Here is a 23,263-nt window from a genome sequence, read left to right on the forward strand (position 1 = left end):
TTTGATACAGGTCTAACAGTTGCTGTGTAGTTTGCACCACAGGAGTTGGCAATTTCTGACTTCACAACTCCACGGTTGTCAAGATCTGTGTTTAGAATATCCAAACGATAACTCACTCTACCGCCAAGATCTTACCAGTCTTGTATCCAATCCATCATCATCATCACATGTATACAAACCGTGGTATTATATTGAGGTTTAGTGAATTATAAATTCTCCGACAGACTGTTTAATAGGTGAGCCTCTCGTAAAACAGCACTCTTACAAAGACGGTCTAAGGCCACAGCTCGGGACATTATCCAATTAAGGAGGAATCGGCTAGGTCAATTTACCCTTCCCTCCCTTGATGGCTGCACGTCCTGCTGCATGCTAATGCCTCTTGGAGGTGAGCTGTGCGACAGTGGTGGATGACTAATGTAAAGCCATGAATGCCTGGGAGGTCAGCTGTGTTTGATGACCCCATCCACAATCCCAGCAGCAGGGTCAACTAGGCTAACGACATTTAGCACAGATAAGATTCACAGTCGTGGCGATAAGGATAACACCAGGCATCCCAGACGCAGTGAGACAGAGTGCTCAGGAAAACTGGGTGAAATGCCATTAGCAAAATGTCAATGCGTGACTTGGGTGCCTGAAGGAGTTAAAGGGAATGCTCCTGGGTTCTCAGGTACGTGATGAAATATGAATGGTAATGAGTAGCTAACTCAAAAATGTTCAAATTGGAGCTAACCGTAGGGTTTTCCAACTTTACATCTTGCCACAGATATGTTCATATGTTGACATGGTTGTTCGATACCATCCAGAGGGAGAGTCATGGTTCTAATTCCAGCACGTTGAGATACGTAGATAAACTACAGTGATCTATATTCTGTTCCATCAAGCCACAGGCAACGCTCCATGTTTTGCATTATTGACTTTGGAAAACATTCTTCCCAATGTCAGTATTTCCTGTGTTGACTGCCCGTAATGGCTCTGCCAGCCTTTGTTACAAGCAGTGCACGCCATTCAAAAGTGTAATACTTATAAATGACCTTGGCAGAGTATCATTACCTTTTATAGCCTGTTTTTGTCTTTACAATGTAGTTAAGTCCCCCTGAAAATGACCATGTCCACTTTTCACAGATGACTTTGCGTTGATTGCCCACATCATTGTTTGCACTCATAGTTAAACATTCCCAGCCTACACGGAATATCTTTTCAACCTGACACTGTTTGCACTGCCTCCAGTGCATATAGATCCCTAGATTTAGGGTTGCACATGCAGACAAGATATTCACAAACACTTCATCACCTTGCTGGATTGTTATCTGCCTCAGAGCACATTTCCTGACTTTGCAGCCAATCAGTGTACTTCAACTATCTAATCTAAGGAACATAGCCCCTAATAAAATAAACAATGAAAATATTTGGAGTCCACAGAAGCAGTAAATATCATAGATACATATTTTTTTAGATGACTTGTTGTAAAACCAGAATCCTGAATAGGGTGTTTAAATATGTTACATTTAATGCAAAATTTCTGAGGCTAAACGATGCCATACGACAGATAAATAGGATTTCTACCACTTACTGTGTACGGCAAGTGAATTATTATTGTTTTTGTATTGTTGTTTTTGTTCGGCAAAGCAGAAACACTCACTATTTAATCTCTTCATTCTCTTTTGCTCTTGTGTTTTTGAAGTTAAAAAAACCTCACCGACCCCCAAATTCTTTAAGTGCAGATTATCTCTCTACTAGAGCCCCACACACTACTTCATCATGTTCCTAAGTCCAAAGCCTAAAAGTCCTGCTGTGCTTGGTTACAGTTGCCGAGGCAACATACCTCGCAGTTTGGGGGAAGAGTTTAACAAGAGGTTGATTGCTCCATTAGAAAATAACGCTGCTTACTGTTATTGCTGTTGTCGTCGACAAGGACGATCTCCTTGAGAAGGTGGGATGGCGTCCTGTTGATGGCAGAGTGAATCGACCGCAAGATGACGGAAAACGCTTCATTCACAAAAATAAACACAATGCTCACTTGAGGCAGGTTTAAAGGATAAGTGAGGTTTCTGCACCTGTGGAGGACAAAAAACATACCATGTTGTTTAAAGGTCACATACAAGAGATACATTGATTCATAAAGAGCCTATTATTGATACTTGGCAGACAATATATCAGGATCCTATTTCTATGAATCACTGTATACGTGGAGGAATTATTCCACGTCCAGCAGATTCTTTTCTTAATTTAACTGATGGAGTACTCTTGCAGTTTTTTGTGCAACTGCAATACCGTACAATACGTTTATGAGTAATAATTTGTCGTGTGGTCAGATCTGACATCAATCAATTCTAGTTTCCTGCAAAAAATATGGTCTCTTCTGCCAACAATTAACTAATGCTTGTATCCAAGAAATACAGAGAGAGGAGGCTGTTACATTTGACTGTAATGGTGCATTTGAAATTGAATGATAATTATAATGTTTTCTGACACAAATGTCTTAGAATAATAACCTTAATAACAGTTTATGCCAATACAAACTGTGGCAAGCTACTCTTATTGATGACCGTAGTTGAAAAATCATAATTATTTCTGATCTTACAATAATATTTCAACATCATGCTGCTAAAAGGCTTGGACACTACTTTTAGCAAATGTGTACAAGATGTGTGTTATTAATTGGTCCCCTGGAAAAGCATTGGAGGACTCTACAGAGCCGGTATGAGTGGAAAAGGAGGGTTTTAAGGGGGTTTAGTAATGTGAGGTGGAGAAAGTGCCCATAAGATCTTTGAGCTGTGTAAACTTTCCCACCATGATGTCACCCTGTGGGCTCCTGTAACATCTGACATCATGTTGTGGTACTCTTGAGGATAAACACTATTGACTTTGGTGATCCCCTGACTGCTCATCATAGATGGCGATACAATTGGTTGAGACATAGTATGAACAAAGTTGAGGAGGATTTTCTTTTCTTGTCTAAATGGTTAGACAGTCCTGATGGGCTGGGATCGTCATGGTGACCCTCTGCCATAATTGTATGAATGTGTGTAAAAGCACTAATCGTTTTGAATAGAGAAAATATTATAAAAATGTACATTTTTAATGAAAGATATATACCAACAGGTTGGCCATCATTTAAACTGCAGTCTTACCCATCAGGCCTGAGGTCTGGTATTGGTCTGTCTAAAGAGAGACGATCACTGAGGTATCCGTTATAGCCGTAGTACTGGAACATCTTCAACGCCACCCGCCGGTTGTCCGGGCTGAGCTCCTGACCCCAGTGAGCGAACAGCGAAGAGTCAGAGAAGGATGTGTCCACCTGACCGTCATCTCCCCTCGCTGGAGTCTCTAGCAAGCACAGGGAGACAAACAGCGTGAATATTTTTCTAGGGCCGCGGTTTCTTTTCTCAAACCGACAGTGAGGTGGTGCATAAGGTGACATTTAAGGGATGTGAGAAAATGATAGCGCTAATACAATTACTGTGATAAATGCGGCTTTCCCTTGTGCTGTAACGTGTGTTAGCAGGTGAAGGGTGGGCTGTCGTTTCCAGAGACTGATTGGCTGTCCTTTCGACAGAAACACTAAGAGTTCATACAGCACACATGATGAAAACCTCTGGTGTCCTTGAAATAAAAGCTTCAATCACAAGAAGCAGCTGGCTTGATGTCCTGTGGCTGACCTTGCTCTTTAAACTACACAGAGAAGTTAAACTAATTTCCCTAAAGGTATTGCTAAAGAAAATGCAAATGCTTCCTTTAATAATTAATAAAGTACTAATGTGTGGTCATCTTTGGAGTAAGTGCACCTTTTCTCACTGAGTGTTTTTGCACGAAAGAAGGTTTTAGAGTTACTTTGTGCTTGAAGGACTGAAACCTGATTGATTAAAAATGAGTGCATTCCTGACTCATTTTTATAGCTGAGCAGCACTGACAGCATTGAGAGCAGAGACACATCCCACACAGACACATTTAGTGCGACAGAAAGTATATTGCAACCCATGGTCCCTGTTGATAGACGCAGATCATGTTTTTGAATCTATCAAGTCAACAGACACTGTTAAAGATTCTGTCCTGCTGCCAAAAGGTTTTAATGCACTTCAGAAGCAAACTTCTGTGCGTGTGTGTGTTTAACAGTCGGAGAGCTCTTCCCAGCCTATGGCCATCGATTTAAAGGCCACAATAAACACAATAAAGGGAGACTTTATTTAAATAATTTCATCGTCACAAATACACAAATACACAAGCGTTTTTTATTAATGGCAGCCATTTCCTCGAGCTCTAATACCTATTGCAACATCATGCAGGGTTTCAGCCACTGTCAGCTGTCTGAATATGGCAGAGCTTTAGTGTTGTTGAACAGCACAGTGATGTCTCTGGTCTGTGAAACGATGGGGGTGGGGTGAGAGGCTGGCTGAGGCAACTCAGGGAAGTTGAGGAAAGTATTATTGCACTGAGGTTAGTGACAAGGGCAGTTATGATGGATGTATAAGGTTCTCCCTCAGCACAAAAAAACAAGGAGGTCCTACAACCAAGAGGGTACCACTGCAAACAGAGATGCTGATCAAATTCATATTAATTTACTTAATTTACAGATGAATGATTACACATGAATATCGTGTCAGATAATAACTGCATATTGTTAATCAAAACGTTCTATTGAGCAGGAAATGAAATCTAACAAAAATAAATCAATGATGGCGTTATCTATTAATGATCAAATTAAAAGAGACATCAGTCCACTGCAGCTTATTATAAGTACACAACAATAAAACAAAGTTTAGGTTATTTTAGGTCTATGCTAAACAGTCATATGGATCAGTGTTGTTTTCAATGCAAGACAGGAAAAAAGATGGGAATGATCTTTGTTTAATTAATACTATTTGTAATAGCTGTGATTTTTGTGGTTTTTGTTAAAGCTTTTCTAAATGAATGTGTCTCTAAATGTCAAAATAATGAAGAACCAGAAAAGAAAACTGAGTTTTTTTTTTTTTTTTTAAATCTACTTCATTCCCTGAAATATTGAAGAATGAGCATAAACGAGGAAGCTTTAAAGACCCAGAAAGGAAAGAAAAAGCTTTAAGTCCCCAGTGACACTGCAAGCAAAAGACAAGGTTAAGTGTTATTTTGTGTTAAGTGTGTGCGCGTGTTTGTGTGCGCATTACGCATGTGTTTTAAGCAGATTGCAGAAGGTTAATATTCATGAGCAGATTGTTTTAACACACAAATGACAGACAGTCAGCCACAGAAGAACTAAGACAACAAGTGGAGGCAGGTGTGAGAGGATTACATTATGAACAAAAACAAAAAGAAAGGCTTCTGAAAAGGCACAGGCTCAATAAATGTCTACAGAAGGTGAAGGTGAATTATTGTTCTAGTGGTTAGGGGGTGTGCATCTTGTAAATTTAAACAATTTCGTAACTCTCTTACACGTGTGACGTTTATATTGAAATGAAATGTGGGCGGGATTCTATTTCTTAGAGAGATGATTTCAAAAAAATGATGATGTTGACCCGTAACAGTTTGTTGTGTCTCCAAGCAACTGTATTCTAAAAATTGCTTGCTCTCAACTCAAATGATAATGGATTCTGTGTGCGTTTTTATTTTATATTACTCTTATGCTATAATAAAAGCAAAAAAATTGCTTTAATCACAGAGGATTAGAATAGATGATTGGCCTCTCATTAAGCTGCATTATCATTGTCATCTCTATATAAAGATTTTTTTTCACATGTCAAACATGATTATTGGTACAGCTAGATGTCCTTTTCTATTTTCTCTTTTCCTTTGCCATCGAGGAGATGCTGTCCATCCGCCTGATTCCATCTCAATGCAGCCGAAAAGACGCTAAATTGTTAGCTCTCGATGTTGATGTAGCTACTGCGTAAAATATTGTTTCTAATGTATTTAACTGGACATTTTACCAAAACATCCTTATTTCCTATAATACTATATGCATTTTAGATATTGATTAAGAATCATCTACAATTCCAAATCTAGTAGCCTACCGATGTGAATAGACAGTTATCCATCTTCTACACAGCTGAATTATTTAGTTTTTAAGAACTCTGTGAAATATTTGCAAATCATTAAAAAGTCAACCAAGAACCATGTTGAAAGAACGGTGCCGAGCCAACGGTCCAAGCCTGAGGCAGAATAACTTCAACTCCTAAAATTCAACGCACAGTTGTTAAGTGCTGTGATGAAGTGAGTCCCAGCGTTTGAAGAGACAACCCTGTGAGTAGACTACAGGCACCATAACATTTCTGAAAGTCTTTCAATCCTGCCAAATACGCCTGAAGGCCCATCCACTTCACCGCCTGTGTGAGCGGTTAATTAGCCCACAGAGGCAGCTTCCTCAGAGGCGAATCCCTAAAGCAGCGGTTAGGGCACATTGGTGTTGTTTGGACAGTGTAACCGTGACAGCAAAGTCTGTTTGGTGTGTTGTTGCATTGGTGCATGTAGAGTCGATTATTGACAGATACGCAAGCACAACCGCAGTGAAATGTGGTCAAAGGCCTCACGATGACAATGAGTCACATGGCTACTTTCTCGTCATGCGGGTCATGTGACTGTAACCGTTTGAAGAGTGTTTTCCATTCAAGTACACATTCAGTAAACTCACCTTGTGGTGCAGGCTCAAGAAAAGCACAGTCAAAGATACAACAAGTCAAAGATACAACAAGTAAATCTAGCCTATGTGTGTGTGTGTGTGTGTGTGTGTGTGTGTGAACAGGCAGGGGAAGTATTCCCGACGCTTCCGAGCAGCACTCTGCCGTGTGTGGATTGCTGCACTAAGTGTGCCTTGATAGCGAGGCTACGGAGTAAAGTCTGCTTGCACGGTCACAAAGGAGATGCAGGAGAAAAAGGTATGTACATGGCCCTCGTACATGCTGAAAAACACTAAATCCTCAGAGACCAAACAAAGAGACTTAACAAAGAGGTACACAGTACATCTCCTGGTTACACCTGAGCTTTCTCTTTAGAGGCACAGCAGGACATGTGCAATGATTAGATGGAATCCCACATAGAAATAGTCCATTGTGATGAAACTGCCCTCATTAAGCACAAAGATTTTGATCACATTGCATTTATTCATTCTCTCTCGTCTGTGGAGAGAAGAGTATTTTAGATTTTGAGCGCAAATCGTTCCTATTTTTTACCACCTCAGAGATAATTTTCCCTTGAGGCAATGCTGACTCAACCTGGTACAGATTTGGAGTTTTGATAAAACTGCTGTAGACCGGCGTTGTTTTTCTGAATGTACCTGCAAATGCTACACTTTATTGCCCACTGAGGAGAAAGAAGGAAGCTTTTGACTGTTGCGCCACACTTTGAGGGAAAATCAATAAAAGGGTAAAATCTTGGTTGAGGGATCTTTAATGTAAGATTCAGCAATTTGTCAAAAGAAAATCAGTCAGTTTCCTAGTACTCGATTCTCAAAAACATTCCTTGGAGTCTTCAGCGTCTTGAGTTTTTATTTTTTTCAATAAAAGCCTTCTCTGCCATATGTTGAACAATCGTGTAGAAACACACATCAATGAGTTAATGGAAATAGGTTTTGGGTGGTCTACCATTATTAGCAGTAATACCAGTAACAGCAAGTTTTAATTGCGTATCTAAATGAAACGCATCGTTAATGAAGAGTTCCAAAGAGTCTTTTCACTAGAAACTAAAACCAACAATCAATTCAAAATTCAAATCAAAATTAAGATGATGATTCCTGTTTGACGCCAACGGCAGACAATTATTTAAAAGCTAGACTTCGTTTTGTTACACAGATTTCACTATCTGTAAATACCCCCAATTACAACAGACAGTTTGCAATTCATCCACACTCATTGTGTCATTTTGAACCCAAAATAATGAGGGCTGAGCATGGAGACGCAAAACATCACACGCCGTAGAGCAGTCAACGTGTTCATTGTATATTCACTAGGAGCCCGACTGAGAGGGAGAAGACCTTGTCGAAGATAACAAAAAAACAACACACGTCTCATCATCCACGTAAAAATGTCATGACACACCGGTTTCTTCAACTTGATATCAAAAGAGGCTGTCACGTAAAAGAGATCAAGTGTTTACAATACTTTTCATGTTCGAGGCCGTTTTGACAATAGTGCATAAAATCCCCGGCATTCTGCCACATTTACCATTTTTCCAAATGCATTTCCTGCTGCACAAGCAGCTCAACTCGACACATCTTAACAACGGCTTCAGATGTTAATATCTGAACTGCCTGTTCGTTTATTTATATTTAATCACTTCTTACTTGAATAATTCTGTAATTTGATGAACCTTTAAGTATTTTAATACAATCATGCTCATACAACGTTGAGTATGCTACATGCACACTTTGTCTGCCCGAGATCCCAATGACTGATAATAGTGTTTATCTACCTATAGTGTAATCGTGCTGTGACGACACAAAGACATTTTGTGATTGTTTCTGCAAATATTTTAAACTAACAAGTGGAGGACATTGGATACAGCACTCCTGGCCTGATAAGCATTTGCCATGACCTTTTCTATCACCGCTTCACAGCACACATTACATGCGTGCGTCACCATTTCTTCATTGGTACAATACTTCCTGCTGCTTTATATATTTGTCCCCATGGTCACATACTTTGAAATGAGTGTTTATAAATCACGTTAAGTATTAAAAATGATAAATGAAAAACCTTTGGAAGCTATGTATATATAATATAAAGATATATATATATATATATATATATATATATATATATATATATATAATGTTTTAGTTAGTCTTCTACACACTATTTGTTCACTTATGTTAAGTATGTATTGTGTTAATGCTAATAAACGTACACACACAGACATATGCTTTGTGATGAGGCATTGAACTAGTATGAGGCATGATTAGAAAAATACAACGTGAATAATGTCTGGTGCCTGTGTGGCAGGTTATGAAATCAGGAGATAATGACAATGTTTCCTTTTTCATCAAATAGACTTTCCACTTAAGTATTTATTTTCAGTAAATACTTTTGCTCACATATTTTGATGACTATTTTCCGCTCTACTTTTTAAAAAAGTGTACACCTTTATTATTACAAAGCATCCTCTGAAAACGTCCCTGAATTAAAAGCAAAAGCATGTTGCGTTCTCTTCACAGTACTCACATAAAAGTACTTAATAGCAAAATACACCAATTTGCATTTTGTAACACATTTACACAGATGACTCAACTTCCACTTCTCTCTAAGCTGCAAATGTGTTTCTACTTCAACATATTTGCATGAGAAGTTCAACCGTGTTTCAGTGCAGAACTACTGTTACGATAAAACTGCTCTTATCTCACAGCCACAGTGAGAAGGTGAGTGATGCTTCCATCGCGGCCTGTTCCTACTTTCACCCTCTCAGCTGCATGTGGCAGGAACTATTGCTGATGGGGTCCCAAATGAAGCTGAAAGAGACAATGATATCGGCCCTGTCTTATCCACCCTGCATGTGGCTGTCTGAGATTTGGAATCAATTCTAAAAATGTAATTAATTGGGGCATTGTCTGGTTTCAAATGACGTCCCGGTCACCATTAATCCAGCCAGCGAGGGCCTTAGATCTCAGTAGAAACAACCTCCCGAATTGTCCAGATCGTGAATATGTCAGTATTATTACAAAATACTATACTGCGTTTTACGGTGGAGGGCACTCTTGACATCTAGAGGTCCACCTACCTCGGCAGCTCTCACACACTTTGATCTGCTGTGCATACTTATGCAGCACAGTTATGGTACTCTCCACAGCGTTACCCTAAATACAGCTAATAACCAATTAGTGTGTTTATTCTATAGCTGCTCGATGGGTCTCTGTGACTGGCTCTTGAGGAGGTTGAAATTCTCTCATTAGGACGCATCGATGGCTGGCATCTCATTCTGGCATTTCCTCTTAAAAGAAGAGAAGGGTGTGTGCTTTGTCTTTCTCTTTGTTTGTTACCATGAGGGGATATTTAGTGGCAGAATTTAGGAGGGGGTCATGTTTACTTGCAGCGGCTTTTGTCATCTTGACCCCTTTTGTCCGTTTCTCCTCATTAAAGTGTTGAGATCACTCATGCCCTTCAGAGGAATACAAAGGCTTTCTTTGTGCCTTACTCTTTTAGAGGAATTCTAAAAGAGGAAGTAAAAGAAGAATTCTCCTCTAGAAACTCAGTCAAAGTCATTATTGCCGACGAACTGAGCGGAAAACTGCAATCTTGTCCTTCTTTGGAACAACATTAGATATTATGGGACAGCAAAAACGTTATTTAAGATTAAGCTCTGGTCATTTTTTTGTGCACCACATTTCTCCTTCCCACAATGTTCGACTTGAAAAGCTATATTTTTTATTCCATTAAATTCAGTCATCTGATCCTTTTCTTATCATATCTGACTTCCTCACCACTGAGCCTTGAGAAAAAAATGTGCTTCTTCACTGTATCTTTTAAATTTTTATCTCGCAAGTTGTCTCTATGCCCCACGCTTAACATCATTTGTCCTTTAATAGGAGTTGTTTTCTTTATTAAGTTGAGAAAAGCACACTGCTTAGGGTATAAATCGGAAAACATTTCTGATATTTCACCTGAGCACAGAAAATAAACGGATGTAGCCCAAGGCATGGAAAAATACAGGGCGAAGAAGGCCATTCGTCCATTGCTGTCTTTCTGTACCATTACCAATTATTTATTGCCAGTGAGGTTTTAAAGTATAACCCCAACTATTTTTTGACCGAGACCGATTTGTTTGTATATTTTCTAATCGACTTAATTTGCTGATTTGAATCCATTTTTAATTATCCTCAAAACAAGGCTTTTAAATTAAAGGCTTTTCCTAAAAGAGAATGCACAAACTCTTACAAAAAACTTCGTGCCTAATGTGTGCGTCGGCGTCTGTGTCCACAGACACATCCTGGATATTCTCTTTTCTTGTCATTTAGCTGTGTTCAGGACAGGGTAGCATTGCTATGCCCGGCGCTCTGCCACCGCCTCCAGCTCTCACTCATCAGCCTCCTCTCCCTCGGGGCCTCTGTTCTCGGACTCTGTAATCAGAATCGTCTGAGTCAGAAGCTTGGGAAGCTCCACCAAATTCACCTTCCTGGACACAAACACTATACCCATCAGCTAACACAACACTCGAGATCACACTCGCACATCTCGAAATATTTCAGCCTGCCTAATGCACTGAATGGAAATGACAAGTCATGATCCAGAGTGCAGGCTGATCACAAACAATGAACCACTGTTTTTGTAAAACCAGACACCAAAAAGTGGGTTGAAATAATGTGTCCGAGGCTTTAATGCTGTGTTGTAATGCATTTATTTTGATTTGTTTATGTTTTCCTCAGGTCCATTGAGTTTCACTGTATTCTGAACTTTATAAATAACTCACTAACCAACAAATGTGTGTTTGTGCGCAAGTAAATTATTCTCTTAACAAGACTTAACAAAACTGAAAGTTTACAGCCCACTATGGATTTCAGGGTCACAGTACAGCTGAGGCCGATGGGTATGTAACAATTTTTGTAGGAATTTGGTTACAAACTGTGAGTTATGCTGAACAAATCAACCTGATGTTTCCGCTAAAGGAAACATTACGATTCATCCTCAGGGGGAACCATGAACCAAATTGAAATCCATTTCATTCGTACAACAACAAATGTTCAAACGTAAAACTCAGGTGCCATCAGGATACGTTGTCCGGGAACCTTGAATCTCTGCATCACAACCAAGCCACAAAACATTGGCATGTTGGTGACGCTAAAGAAAATGTCACCGGATCAACAAAGTAAGAAGGATTTTGGATTTTGGTGAGCTATATACACGTATTCATCAGAGGCCAACTGGGTTTTCAGAGAATTTCTTTTATTCCCATATTTAACTGCTATTTTCATAGCAACAAGTTGAATAAAAATGTTCATCCACACTGTGTCAGATTGTTTCCTATTCATTAAATAAAATGTGTTTAATATTTCACTGAAAAGTAGTAACAGAATCTTTAAACACGGTCTGGTTTCTCTTGTTCTCGCCCTCTGCATCTAGAAATAGAAGTCTCTGCTCTATATTAATGAAGCCTACATGGATTTGGAAGATAGACATAGATACCCAGTGATTTGCTTTATGTTTTGCCTTTGATCATGGCCTCTGTGAACATCTGGTATGGGGCGTGTATCCATTATTTAGGTGGAGAGCTTCTTGATTTGTCGTCCAAGGAGTATTGAGTGAAACAGGGCAGTGGTCACTTAACAACCATTGTGAGAGTCTCCATTCAAGGAGCTGCTCGCCTCCTGAGATTTGTGGTGATAGAAAAGCTGACAAACGATACGCTGCATTAAAAGAACCATTCCATACCATTCATTCTATTCACACTGTCGTGAAGAGGAAGTGCACAGGAGAACATTTATTGTTGTTAAATGTTTAGTACAAATCCCAGGCGGCTCGGACTGCGTTTACATGCATTTAAGTAACCACATCACGCCTTTCGCCAGTTACCTGAAACGTTGCGTTGGCGAGACACCCGGCTTTTGTAATCTCGTTAAGGGATCAGACGGACTGGATTTGCATGTATATATTTCTTCTAGCCTTGTACACAGCAAGTTTCTGAACGACTAAAACTACGAGAATCCTCCAGACATCCGGAAGTCTCCGTTTCCACTGAACAGCTGACTCTGTATAATTCAGACACATTCAGACTGTAAGTAAAAGTACTCAAACCACAGATCCTGTTGTCTGACACACACACACACACACACACACACACACCTGAATGTGACATTAATTTACTAACATTTCCACATTATGTTTGGAACTAAAATAAGAAGCCACATCTATTACATTTTATAGCGAGAAAAATTGTAGCTATTGGGTTCCTCAGAAATGTTTTAGAATCCTTTTTTGACAAAAGGCAATTAACTAAACAATATCGGCTTGTAGCAACAGAAACATTTTTAAACTATACTACTAACGTTTCCGGCAGCATTTTTGTTTCCCATTAAAACTTAGTTGTACATAATCGTGTTCAATAATAATCATGATCAGATTGAAATTCATAACTGATCATCGCCTGATCCACCCAATCTAGAAGATTTTTCTGTAACAACAGTACTGTAAAATTCAAAAAATCACATGGTTACTTTGAGTCTATTTGACAGTACCATAAGCCCTACTTTTGGTGTTTCCTTCTTATTGTACATGGGCATCCGTGCGCCTTAATGACAACAGAAAAGTAAAGTGGCCATATGTAAGTTATTCAATAGGATCGAGTTGATAATACAATTAATGGGTTTGGGGATGCTGACAAGAAAGTGAGGCAAATGCTAGAAAACATATTTGTGGGGAGGATAAACACATACAAAGAAGGTCGTGGCTCTAATTACGGTTCGATAACGGACCATAAATTCCCAACATCTGCGATCTAGGTTGGCCCAAGGTCCGGACAACTATATCAATCAAGATTTGCCCTTTTCTGTTTAGAGGAGGGGAAACTATCTGTGGATCAAACTGCAGGCAGCGCTGCCCGGACAAAACAAATTAAACCAGCTATAAATGTGATGAAACATTTTGGAGAAAACCAAAACTAAATACACATCTGTGTTAAAACTTTGTTTCCACCATCACACCGTTGATGCGTTATTGAAGTTAGGAGTGTCATCTCATTAAGGACAAACAGATCTTTAAATAAATCACACCACAAGGGCCGACTTGAAGTCTTGACATCAGCTCTGATTTCATCTATGTTGCTTGACTGCGTTAGAAAACATATTAGAAAGAGCACATTTGTGGAACACACTTGATTGGGTAAACATCTAAACACTACTTCCTAAACAACACATGGCACCTTCTTTCCCTTGTTGGTTCTTCGTCTTGAATTTTAAACTTTCCCACGAATTGCCTTGATCAACTTATATGTGAGCATAATATCTAATGGAGATGCTGGGGATTGAATCCAGGACCTCATACATGCAAAGCATGCGCTCTACTACTGAGCTACATCCCCCTGCAAAAGCTTCAGAATTTACTTTTTTATTGGTGATATATTTATATTTATATATGTATATTCATATACTTATATGTGAGCACAATAAATGACACCTTTTTCAACAAGGGCCGACATGGAGTCTTGACATCAGCTCTGATTTCATCTATGTTGCTTGACTGTGTTTGTTATTTTTCATTTTCCTTAGTTGATGTCTGCCACGCTCAGCTGCCGCCCTCATTTGTTTTTCGCCCTTGCCTTTAATGGAGAGATTCCTTAATGAGACCTTTGAGGTTTCCTTTTATCTCATCTGAGCTTTTTTTATTATTATTTCTTCCCTTCCCTTCTATCTTTTTCATGCAGAAACAAACATTACATCCTGCAAATCAAGGGTTTCAAAGACCGAATGATGGGCTGAAAGTTCAAAAACGTATACTTTTTTTAATGGAAAAAACCCCATAAAAGAAAATGACACAATAATTAAAGTTTGTTTGGAATGTTTTGAAGGTAGCAATAATATTATATTGCATGTGTGCAATGGCAAATATACAAAACACTATAAAAGACGGGTTTTCATTTAAGCCAGTAACTACATTCAGTCTATTCTTTCACGTGAAGTGAACACTTGAATGAGAACTGCCCTGCTGATGGATATGACAATGTCTCTGTAACCATGTACTTCTGATTCAATGCTGGAGAAAATGTTACAGACTGTAGAATACAACATCATCTAGAAGGGTGTTTCATTAAAGTTCATCGAGGTTGAGAATTTCCTCATGAAAAGTTCAGGAAAATCCCAATATCTAATTTTCACAAAAGCTGTGTAATTGTCAAATCAATCAAAAAAAGTTTAATCAACAATCGTCAAAATTGAACTGGATTTATTTTAAGAAATATTTTTTTTAAAAGCCATTACAAATTAAAGTTGCTTTCTCATTTCTAGTAGAATATGGAATTGAAATTAAACACAAAACCAAAGTTTTTTGATTTATCAATTTACTGTTACTACTGACTATTTATTGTACTTTTTTTCTTTTTATTTCCGCGCTTTGTTATCTACTGATGTCTCTTTGTGCTCCAGAACTTCTCTTATTATTGTGTCTTTCCTCCCTTTTCTCTCGTATGTGAATATATTGCATTCGAGTCGAAGACAACGCTTATTATACTTATTTGATTGGCATCACATGATGATGGTTACAATAGAAGCGCAGGGTAAGAATGTAATTCTCAATCGATTTTTCTTTCCTAGACAAAGGCTCCTGCGTCAAGACCCGGACCACAGTCAGCCTATTAGAGCTATTATACATTGATTCACATTTTTATTGTCATTGCATTGCCTGCAAAATAGTTAGTGATGTGTGTAATCCCAAATCCTGAAGAATACAAAAGAAGAGATTCAACAGAGTGAAAAGCATCAACACAGTCATGTAAAACCGCACAGGCCATGCAAGTTTGAACTGGCATGCTCATTCATGAGGAAATGGAGAAAAATAGCCCCAAGCTGTCACCCTTTCGCAAATGTGTTGGCTAAATGTGTAGCGCCTCTCACATCACCCGTCAGAGGAGGAAAAACAAGCTAAAGGCGAGTAATGAAGCTAATCAAGCCTTCAGTGAAAAGAACCTGCTAGTGAAAACGTCACAGCGGTGGTGAGTGTGTTGCAAAGGACTTCAGCGCTCTAACCGTGCTAAAGGGGAGCTCTGCATGTACATAAACATGGACTCTGCATGTCGCTCAGTGATTCAAGTCCTGTATGTATCCCTCAAGTCACGGATGGAACTGGGCAACAGCCAACAACGCCGGTCCTCAGACTATTAGAATGTAAGTTCTTAAGAGTCGTTTTTCATAACTTTTTAAAGAATGCTTGTTTTACATCCAGCTCGGCACTCAAACTAACGTCAGTCCTGACATATAGTTTGGAGGACCATTTAATCTCATATGACTTCCTACAAGAATACAATGACATGTATAATTAGCTCAAAATACTCACTGCTTTTTTGCAAAAAGAAGCGAAACAGCTCGGCCCTTATCACCACACAGCAGATGCTCTACAAAAGCTGAAGACAGTTTTTGCACAGTGCTGGTTTGCACCTCAGAACAGGCAGAATGAATGGCTGCTTGCTGCTTGCCGACGGCAGTCGCTGGCCTCTGTACCAAAGAGACAAAGCACTGCCTGATGGCTGTGTCACCCGGAAATGTTTTTTAGAAGATCCAGAAGCATTTCCAGACCTTTTCATTATACTGTCTCTCTCTTTTTTTTTAAAAGAGCACACTAGAGAATAGTTTTAAAATGAAAAATGAATATAATATAAAAACACCATCGCATCTTGCTAGTCAAAGATCAACTTTTGTCCTTTTTTTTAAAGAAAATAAAAACATTCATTATGAAGATCATTTCAAGAAATATAAGTAATTAACCACCAGCAAATTAACGTGTGACCATAAAGGATGCAGGTATTACACATTTAGACCGTTGCAGACAGTTACAAATGCATGACGTCGGCATTCAAAGGACCACAGATGGCTTGAATGAAAGTTTTGTAAATAAATGATTTTGCAGCGATGCTCCGCCCGTTTTTCTCATCAGTGTGCAATTTAGCAAAGCAACTCCTCATGCAAATACAAAGCACGCTCCTCGCAAAAGATCAATTTAATTCAAAGCATTTGCATTCTTGAGAAATTTGCAAATTGTCGATGGCATGTATAGCAGCTGGGAGACAGACGTACAGGAAGTGTGGATGCTGGAGCAGAACTTCAGGTTTCAACTGCTTAACAATACAACCAAAATCAATTTAGTGCTCACAGAACTGTTCATTTTAATTCTTTCAAAATAAAATAACAATTAGTAACAGGTTACAACAGGTTTTGTTGTAATGCTTATCCTTTTTTGTCTTGAGTATTTAGGAGAAGTCTTTACACTTTTTAAATGAATGTACTGTATGTTCATTCTATTATACGGGAATGTCTATGAGAAGATATATTTCCATAATTGTATTTTGTGAGAAAAAATAATCAGATTTGGGATGACAGAACCAACTTACATTGTTTATTTATCATATGAATGTAGTGGATTATTAGGAAATTCGGTTTATTTTGTGTTAACAAGAATAGAGATACATTTTTTGTATTGAAAGGTGTTACTGCAGGAGACAATTAAATTGATCTGGTCTCTAAGAATTAGTAACCAAATTCTTTTCATCATTGATTAATTTGATGAATTTGAATTCTGTCGATGGATCAATGGTGTCCTATACAACAACCCAAACTCCAAAAGAAATTCACTTAACATCAGACAGGACGAAGGACAAACAGGAAATCTTCACATTTGAGAGGCAGGAACCAACAACACATTTGCTTTTTTTCTAATAAGAAATGTGTTTGTCATTGTATTTTTTCAAAACTCTGGCAGATGAATTTCTTGTCTACAAACTAAAGGATTGTTAAAACAATGGTTTCAGTGATACATCTCTGTGGTGTGACAAGCCGAAGATGATCCGTGATCCGTATGGCTCACATGAAGTTTGGCACCAATGTGAGCCACGTGTAGTTGGATCTCACTTGCTATGGTTACGTGACAACTTTCAGGAAATAAATCTTCCACCATTTATTTGTACTCCAGCGATTGCAATTAGATAAAAAAAAAGTAACTTCATGTTTGAATTACCTGAAAAACCGTGACTCATCTGCAGCCTGTGCAGAGCGGATTATACAAAGGTCAGGTCATCTGCATCAGCAAATTCTATTAAATATGAAGATACACAACTATAAACAAGCTTAAATTATGTCATATATATATGAAACTGTCAAATGGTAAATTTATCTACTACTACTACTCTACTGGCGGGGAGATAGAAATATGTAACATTTAAGCAGACACAGGCTTACAATCATGTGTTATTCCCCCCCCCACAAACGCAGCAGATTAACTGTGCAAGGGATGAAGAACACACATTCACCCTTTGATATTATTACAAATCATAGGAGGTCAGATCTCATTGGTTTAAACTACAGATTTACATTGGTGGTGCATTCGACAATGCTCGGACAACTCAGTTTAGACAGACTCTCGACAACAACCTTTTTAGAGGACAACAAAAATAACATCTATCTCAAATGTCTGGATCTGCAATGCAATGCTTCTCGACAGACCACTACAGTTGGAGTTTCATCTATCAGCGATGGATTAATGAGGAGTGAAGTTTGGGATAATGTATTTTAATAAAAGATCTCAATTATAGTTAGCGTTGATGAATCTCGTTTCGACGCCACGATAATTCCATTCTGTCTCATCGAGTCTCCCCCTGTAATCCATCTGCACCCTCCCCCATCATAACCTCACATCAGTAGTAGCGGACTCACAAAAGACTAATTGAGGTCCACTGCAGATCGGCCAATCGGCGGAGTGGAAAGCATGCGTCTTCAATCAAATACATACAACCTTCTGATTATGTTGGTACAACTCAAACCATTACATTGAATTTATTTTTTATGACAATTTAGTAAGCGCTACTTGTTGTAATTGTTATTCGTTAATACTTCAGATTGGGAATGAAATGTGATGGGAGGTTAAATTCTCTAACCTCGTTCAATCGGCAAAGAACACCATGTCAGAACATCACTTTGTACCAAGTTATTCAGATAAATGGTTTGAGCCGCATTGTAAACCTCATACATTCACAGCCAAACCCCATTTCAGTCTGACTGCAAGGGTTGTATTCATTTAGAACCGTTTTTTTTGTGGCCGCAGAAATTCACTGGAGAAAAAACTACACTGAAAACATAATAGTGAACTGATCTATTTAGAGGAAATTGTCAGGAGAAAACCTTTTGAAGCATTGTAAAAGACTTTATGCCTCTAATTCATTCTCTCCGTGGTGATTTGGTCCTCTGGAGTCAGAAAAATTAATTGTTTTGATTACCAAACATTCTCCAGTGCATTCATATCCCTGTATTTCAATAACATCTTGATTTTTTGGGATTACCACACACAAATATTTCCCTGTCTAATATTCCCACTCCTCAGCTCTGACTCTCTCTCTCTCACACTGCCTCCATCCCTGCTTACTGCGCGTGGCTCTTCTCTTCACTCTATTACCACGGATTATTACATCAAATAAGCACTATCGCTGTAAAGATGAAAAAAAACACCTTTAAGGGCGTTGGTCTATTATTCTCTATTACTCAAATTTGCATTGCGCTCGGTCTCCCTGAATATTCCCTGAGTCCTACCAAGTCATGCAATTCTGCCAATGGAAGGAAATGTTCCCTCAACATTTTTTTTTATTCAAACACATACTTTGTTGTTTTGTATGCTAACACATTAAATTGAAGGGGCCTCGTGCAGTCAGTGTACGCCTTTATTGTGGTGGGGGTATCCTATCGGATCTAAGTAACAAGTAGAGTGCACTTTGCAGGTTACTGTCGATCGGTGAAAAGTGTGAAATGTGTGAGATAATCAGGAGTATAGTTTAATAAATACATGATATCGTTGAAGTCACCTGCATACACCCCATGCATGTGTGTCCTAAACATTATCATGTTAGCACTGATGTTGCGAGTATGTATTGGTATTGTCCAACATATGCGTCACTGTATTGTTAGATATCTGTAATGCACAGGCTGGGAGCTAATTTGTCACAAAGGACAGCAGTTACATGAATACCTCTCTGTGTGTAGGTTTTTTAAATTCAGAGCATATACCTCTAATCTGCAGGAGTCCTCAGCTGATTCTGTCGTTCCCAATCACGTGCCAGCGCACCTTCCCCTAATTCACCTCAATTAGCCAACCGGTTTCTGCTCCCGAACACTGGAGTGTGACTGATATTGCTGTGCCACCTTAGAGGTAAGGCCCAATCAGTTAACTGCTATGAGAAGGGCATCCCTAATTTCTTTTTCACTTTGTATAAATATCTCCTATCAGCATTACTTGTGAACAAGCTTACAGAACACTCTACATTACAAAGCAAAATTACAAAATAATCATGACCTATAATCATCTACACGAATACATCAATTATCATGCTGCATCCATAAGAAAGGGAAGGAAGGTTCCTGAGGTACATGACAGAATGAAAAATAAAATATAGAAATAATGTAGTTTCTATTCAGTCTGTCATAAATATATACTGATTATACCTTGATAACTTTGAATATAATTTATTATGAAACTGTCAGTACACACATTTTATATCTAATAACGTGTAGGGAAATCTTTATTAGAAAAATGGTATTAACTTTTCTCCCAAATGACTGATCACTTTCAGAGAAACTGAAGTGCACTTGTACTTCCCCGAGCCGCATACCACAGCCTGCATGCACAAGCCTGCACAAACACCCGCACACATCCACGCACTCGTACGCTTTACCGCTTTGAAATGTACCTGACTTATTTTACAGCTGCACTCATTGTCGCACTGGCAAATCACATCAAATGAATATCACAATGGAGCTGTCCTCTGAGCCTCAATAGAAAGACTGATTTACTGAGCTTCTCAATTGACTTGACAGGTGTATTAGCCCAAAGTCATCTTGGTAGTTGTGGCTGTAATACAGCGCTAAATCAGCACTGTGTTAATGACTAACTCTCGCAGGCCTCTTGGCTCTCCAATCCCACTACATGCTGGTAATACGCATCTTCAGAGGTTGAAGCGAGCCACGAGACATGCTGCTTTTTCATAAACAACACCTTTATGAAACAGCACGTCTGACAGACCATAGAGCATCCATAGCCACATTTGACTCTGAATCTCAGCACTGTGAAAGGACACAAACCATTCAATTCCTACTGCTGCAATGATTTGTTGATTAATCGATTAGTCTATTGAAAGAAAAAAGAAAACATTCTTGGCTATTTTAATACTTTCTTCCTTGTATGAATGTGAATTATTGTTGGTTGCATCTGAGTTCACTTTTATTCACTAGTACTGTATTGCAGTAAGAGGAATTATGCCACAGCTCATCAGCCAGGTCAGCAAATACACACCCAATAAATAGAACAATTAGGTTTTATAGGAATTGAATGTATTCTACATCTTTTGTATTGTTCATTCTGTACACATGACCTCCATTGTAGTCTGTCCCTCCCAGGAAAGGGATCCCTCCTCTGACGTTCTCCCCAAGGTTTCTTCTCTTTTCTCCCCATGGAAGGGCTTTTATTTTTTGGGGAGTTTTTCCTGTGCCGATGTGAGGGTTTCAGGACAGAGAATGTCGCATGTGTACAGACTGTAAAGCCCTCTGAGGCATATTTTAATGTGCCATTTTGGGCTATACAAAATAAAAGGAATTGAATTGAATTGAAGAAGATAAAGAAGATAAAAAACAAAATAAACAGAGCTGATATTTCCTGTACAAATACAATGTACAAATACAATACTAATATCCTAAACTATGCAAATATTTGCACAGCTGTAATTAAGTTTAAGAAATATGTTAGCATGCTTATTTCACTGTATACGCAAATATAAAACACAACATAAAACAAAACATAAAAGAACGATGATCATTTTGAAGTAAAGGCTGGCGAGGTCCAGAGATGGTCACAATAACATGCAAAGAGCACAGCAAACAGCCCTCATGGTGGGCGTGTGTCAACCTGCTCAGTCCCACTTTCCAATGAATTCTCCTGGGTCGCTAATACAACAAAGAGCTCAGCGGGTGTAGGGGCTGTTGCCATGTTGCTTTGTCCACATAACAGGCCACTTAACTAAACATACCATACAGTTAGAAAAGAATATTACTATTTCTGTCTCATCCCCGAGTGACACCGGAGACATCTCTTCTAACTGTCCACAGTGACTCAGCTGCAGCAAATCAGTCGTTCTCACATGCAGTAATGTTCTGTGCTGTGGGAGCTCATGTCGGCCTTAAAGTGCACTAAAACAAAGTGCATGTGGTTGAGTGAGTTTTGCACCAGGACCCTATACAGCAAGTGTGCAAGTCACTGAACCAATAAAAATGCAAGAGGCAGGATATCAATTTTCTGCACTTGTCTCGCGGCATTACGTAGGAGGAAGATGCATTTTTAGAGATGTTGTAAGTATACTAATGACTCTCCGGCTCTGCCTAAAGCTCCCGGACGGTTGACACCGCCGGCCGCTTATAGACTGGGATTATGGCTCTCTATTTGCAGCGGATGCAGTCGGGGTAATTATCAGGGAGATCCAGACAATATGGCTGCTACTTTAAATTATTGAAAAAATGCTCACTTAGTTGGAAACGTTTTTATTGTTGCAAATGTGCGATTGTCTCCACCAGCCTGAGCAGCCTCTGTTGTCACAGTGCTCCCAAACTCTTAAATCGACAAAGACGGAGACTTCTTATGTTTAATGTACAAATACCCAAAGGAGCCAAAAATAATGATGGCTGTGTTTGCATGAGCTCGTGCTCCTAGAGGAGGGGGGAAAAGGGAAGGTTTAATGACTGCTGAACGACTGTCCCAGTTCGGATGAATACAAAATTCGGGGGAATAGACAGATGAGCAGATATGAAGCCAAAGCTGGCAGCTGGTTAGCTTAGCTTAGGATAAAGAATGGAAACAAGGTGAAGCAGCCACATACCAGCACATTTAATGTACAATAATTCATATATTATATTTTGTTTGTTAAACAATATTTGACAGTGGGGTTACGTGGGACTATTTATGTTCTAGATGCAGTCATTACCAAGATATCACATAATAAGTGAGCTTTAGAGGTGAAGTAGTCTTTTTAAAATAATTATCTTTACTCATTATGATTTTCTAAACTGTTCAAATGTTCCTGTACATGCGCATCTAGCATGAAACGATCTTTCCTGTCAAAGTAATCAAAGAAGTTGATACGTGTAGTTTTGTGCTTAGTCACCTGAACAAAGCTCCGCCCTGCGGGTGCCTATAGGTGCCAAGCTGAAATGGAGACCTGCCTCCATGAGGAATGTTTATCCGAGCTTAGCACAGAGCCTTTATGCTCAAAGCAGTCTAAGTCGCTTTTTGTTTGTTTTTCCCTTCCGAACCACGTCCAGGTCTGTGCCATTTCAGATTGGGACCTGCACCAAATGAACCCTCTGTGATGACAAAAATAGTTATCTTAAAGACACAGAAGGGAAACAAATGAACTGTGTGTCCTTTCAAGTGTAAAGGAACTGTGCACCAGGAGGAGACGAGAGGCTTGAGGGAATTTGGGAAAACGGATTCCAGACATTCCTAAGAGTAAAGAACATGTTTTAAATAACATGACATTAATAAATGCAACATGATGCTGATGAGGCTTACGCGTGGAATCTGATCAATACCCTGTGATGCACCTGCATTTTAATGCCGGATGGGTCTACTGCCCGCGCTCC

At 39.0% G+C, this 23,263-nt stretch overlaps 1 protein-coding gene and 1 non-coding gene across 2 annotated transcripts in view; both read right to left on the minus strand.

Moving 5' to 3' along the window:
- Positions 1 to 23,263, minus strand: part of galnt18b (UDP-N-acetyl-alpha-D-galactosamine:polypeptide N-acetylgalactosaminyltransferase 18b) — a 52,264-nt gene that overhangs the window by 27,772 nt on the left and 1,229 nt on the right. The window contains exons 2-3 of the mRNA XM_037481925.2: positions 3,132 to 3,327; positions 1,888 to 2,054 (exon numbers count right to left, since the gene is read on the minus strand). Of these exons, the coding sequence (XP_037337822.1) occupies positions 1,888 to 2,054; positions 3,132 to 3,327 (363 nt within the window). The remainder of the gene's footprint in view (positions 1 to 1,887; positions 2,055 to 3,131; positions 3,328 to 23,263) is intronic.
- On the minus strand, positions 13,897 to 13,968 carry trnaa-ugc (transfer RNA alanine (anticodon UGC)). The gene has a single exon. It is a non-coding gene; the product is annotated as a tRNA-Ala (tRNA).

This window comes from Pungitius pungitius, chromosome 4 (genome assembly GCF_949316345.1).
Source record: "Pungitius pungitius chromosome 4, fPunPun2.1, whole genome shotgun sequence".
Taxonomy (NCBI): domain Eukaryota; kingdom Metazoa; phylum Chordata; class Actinopteri; order Perciformes; family Gasterosteidae; genus Pungitius; species Pungitius pungitius.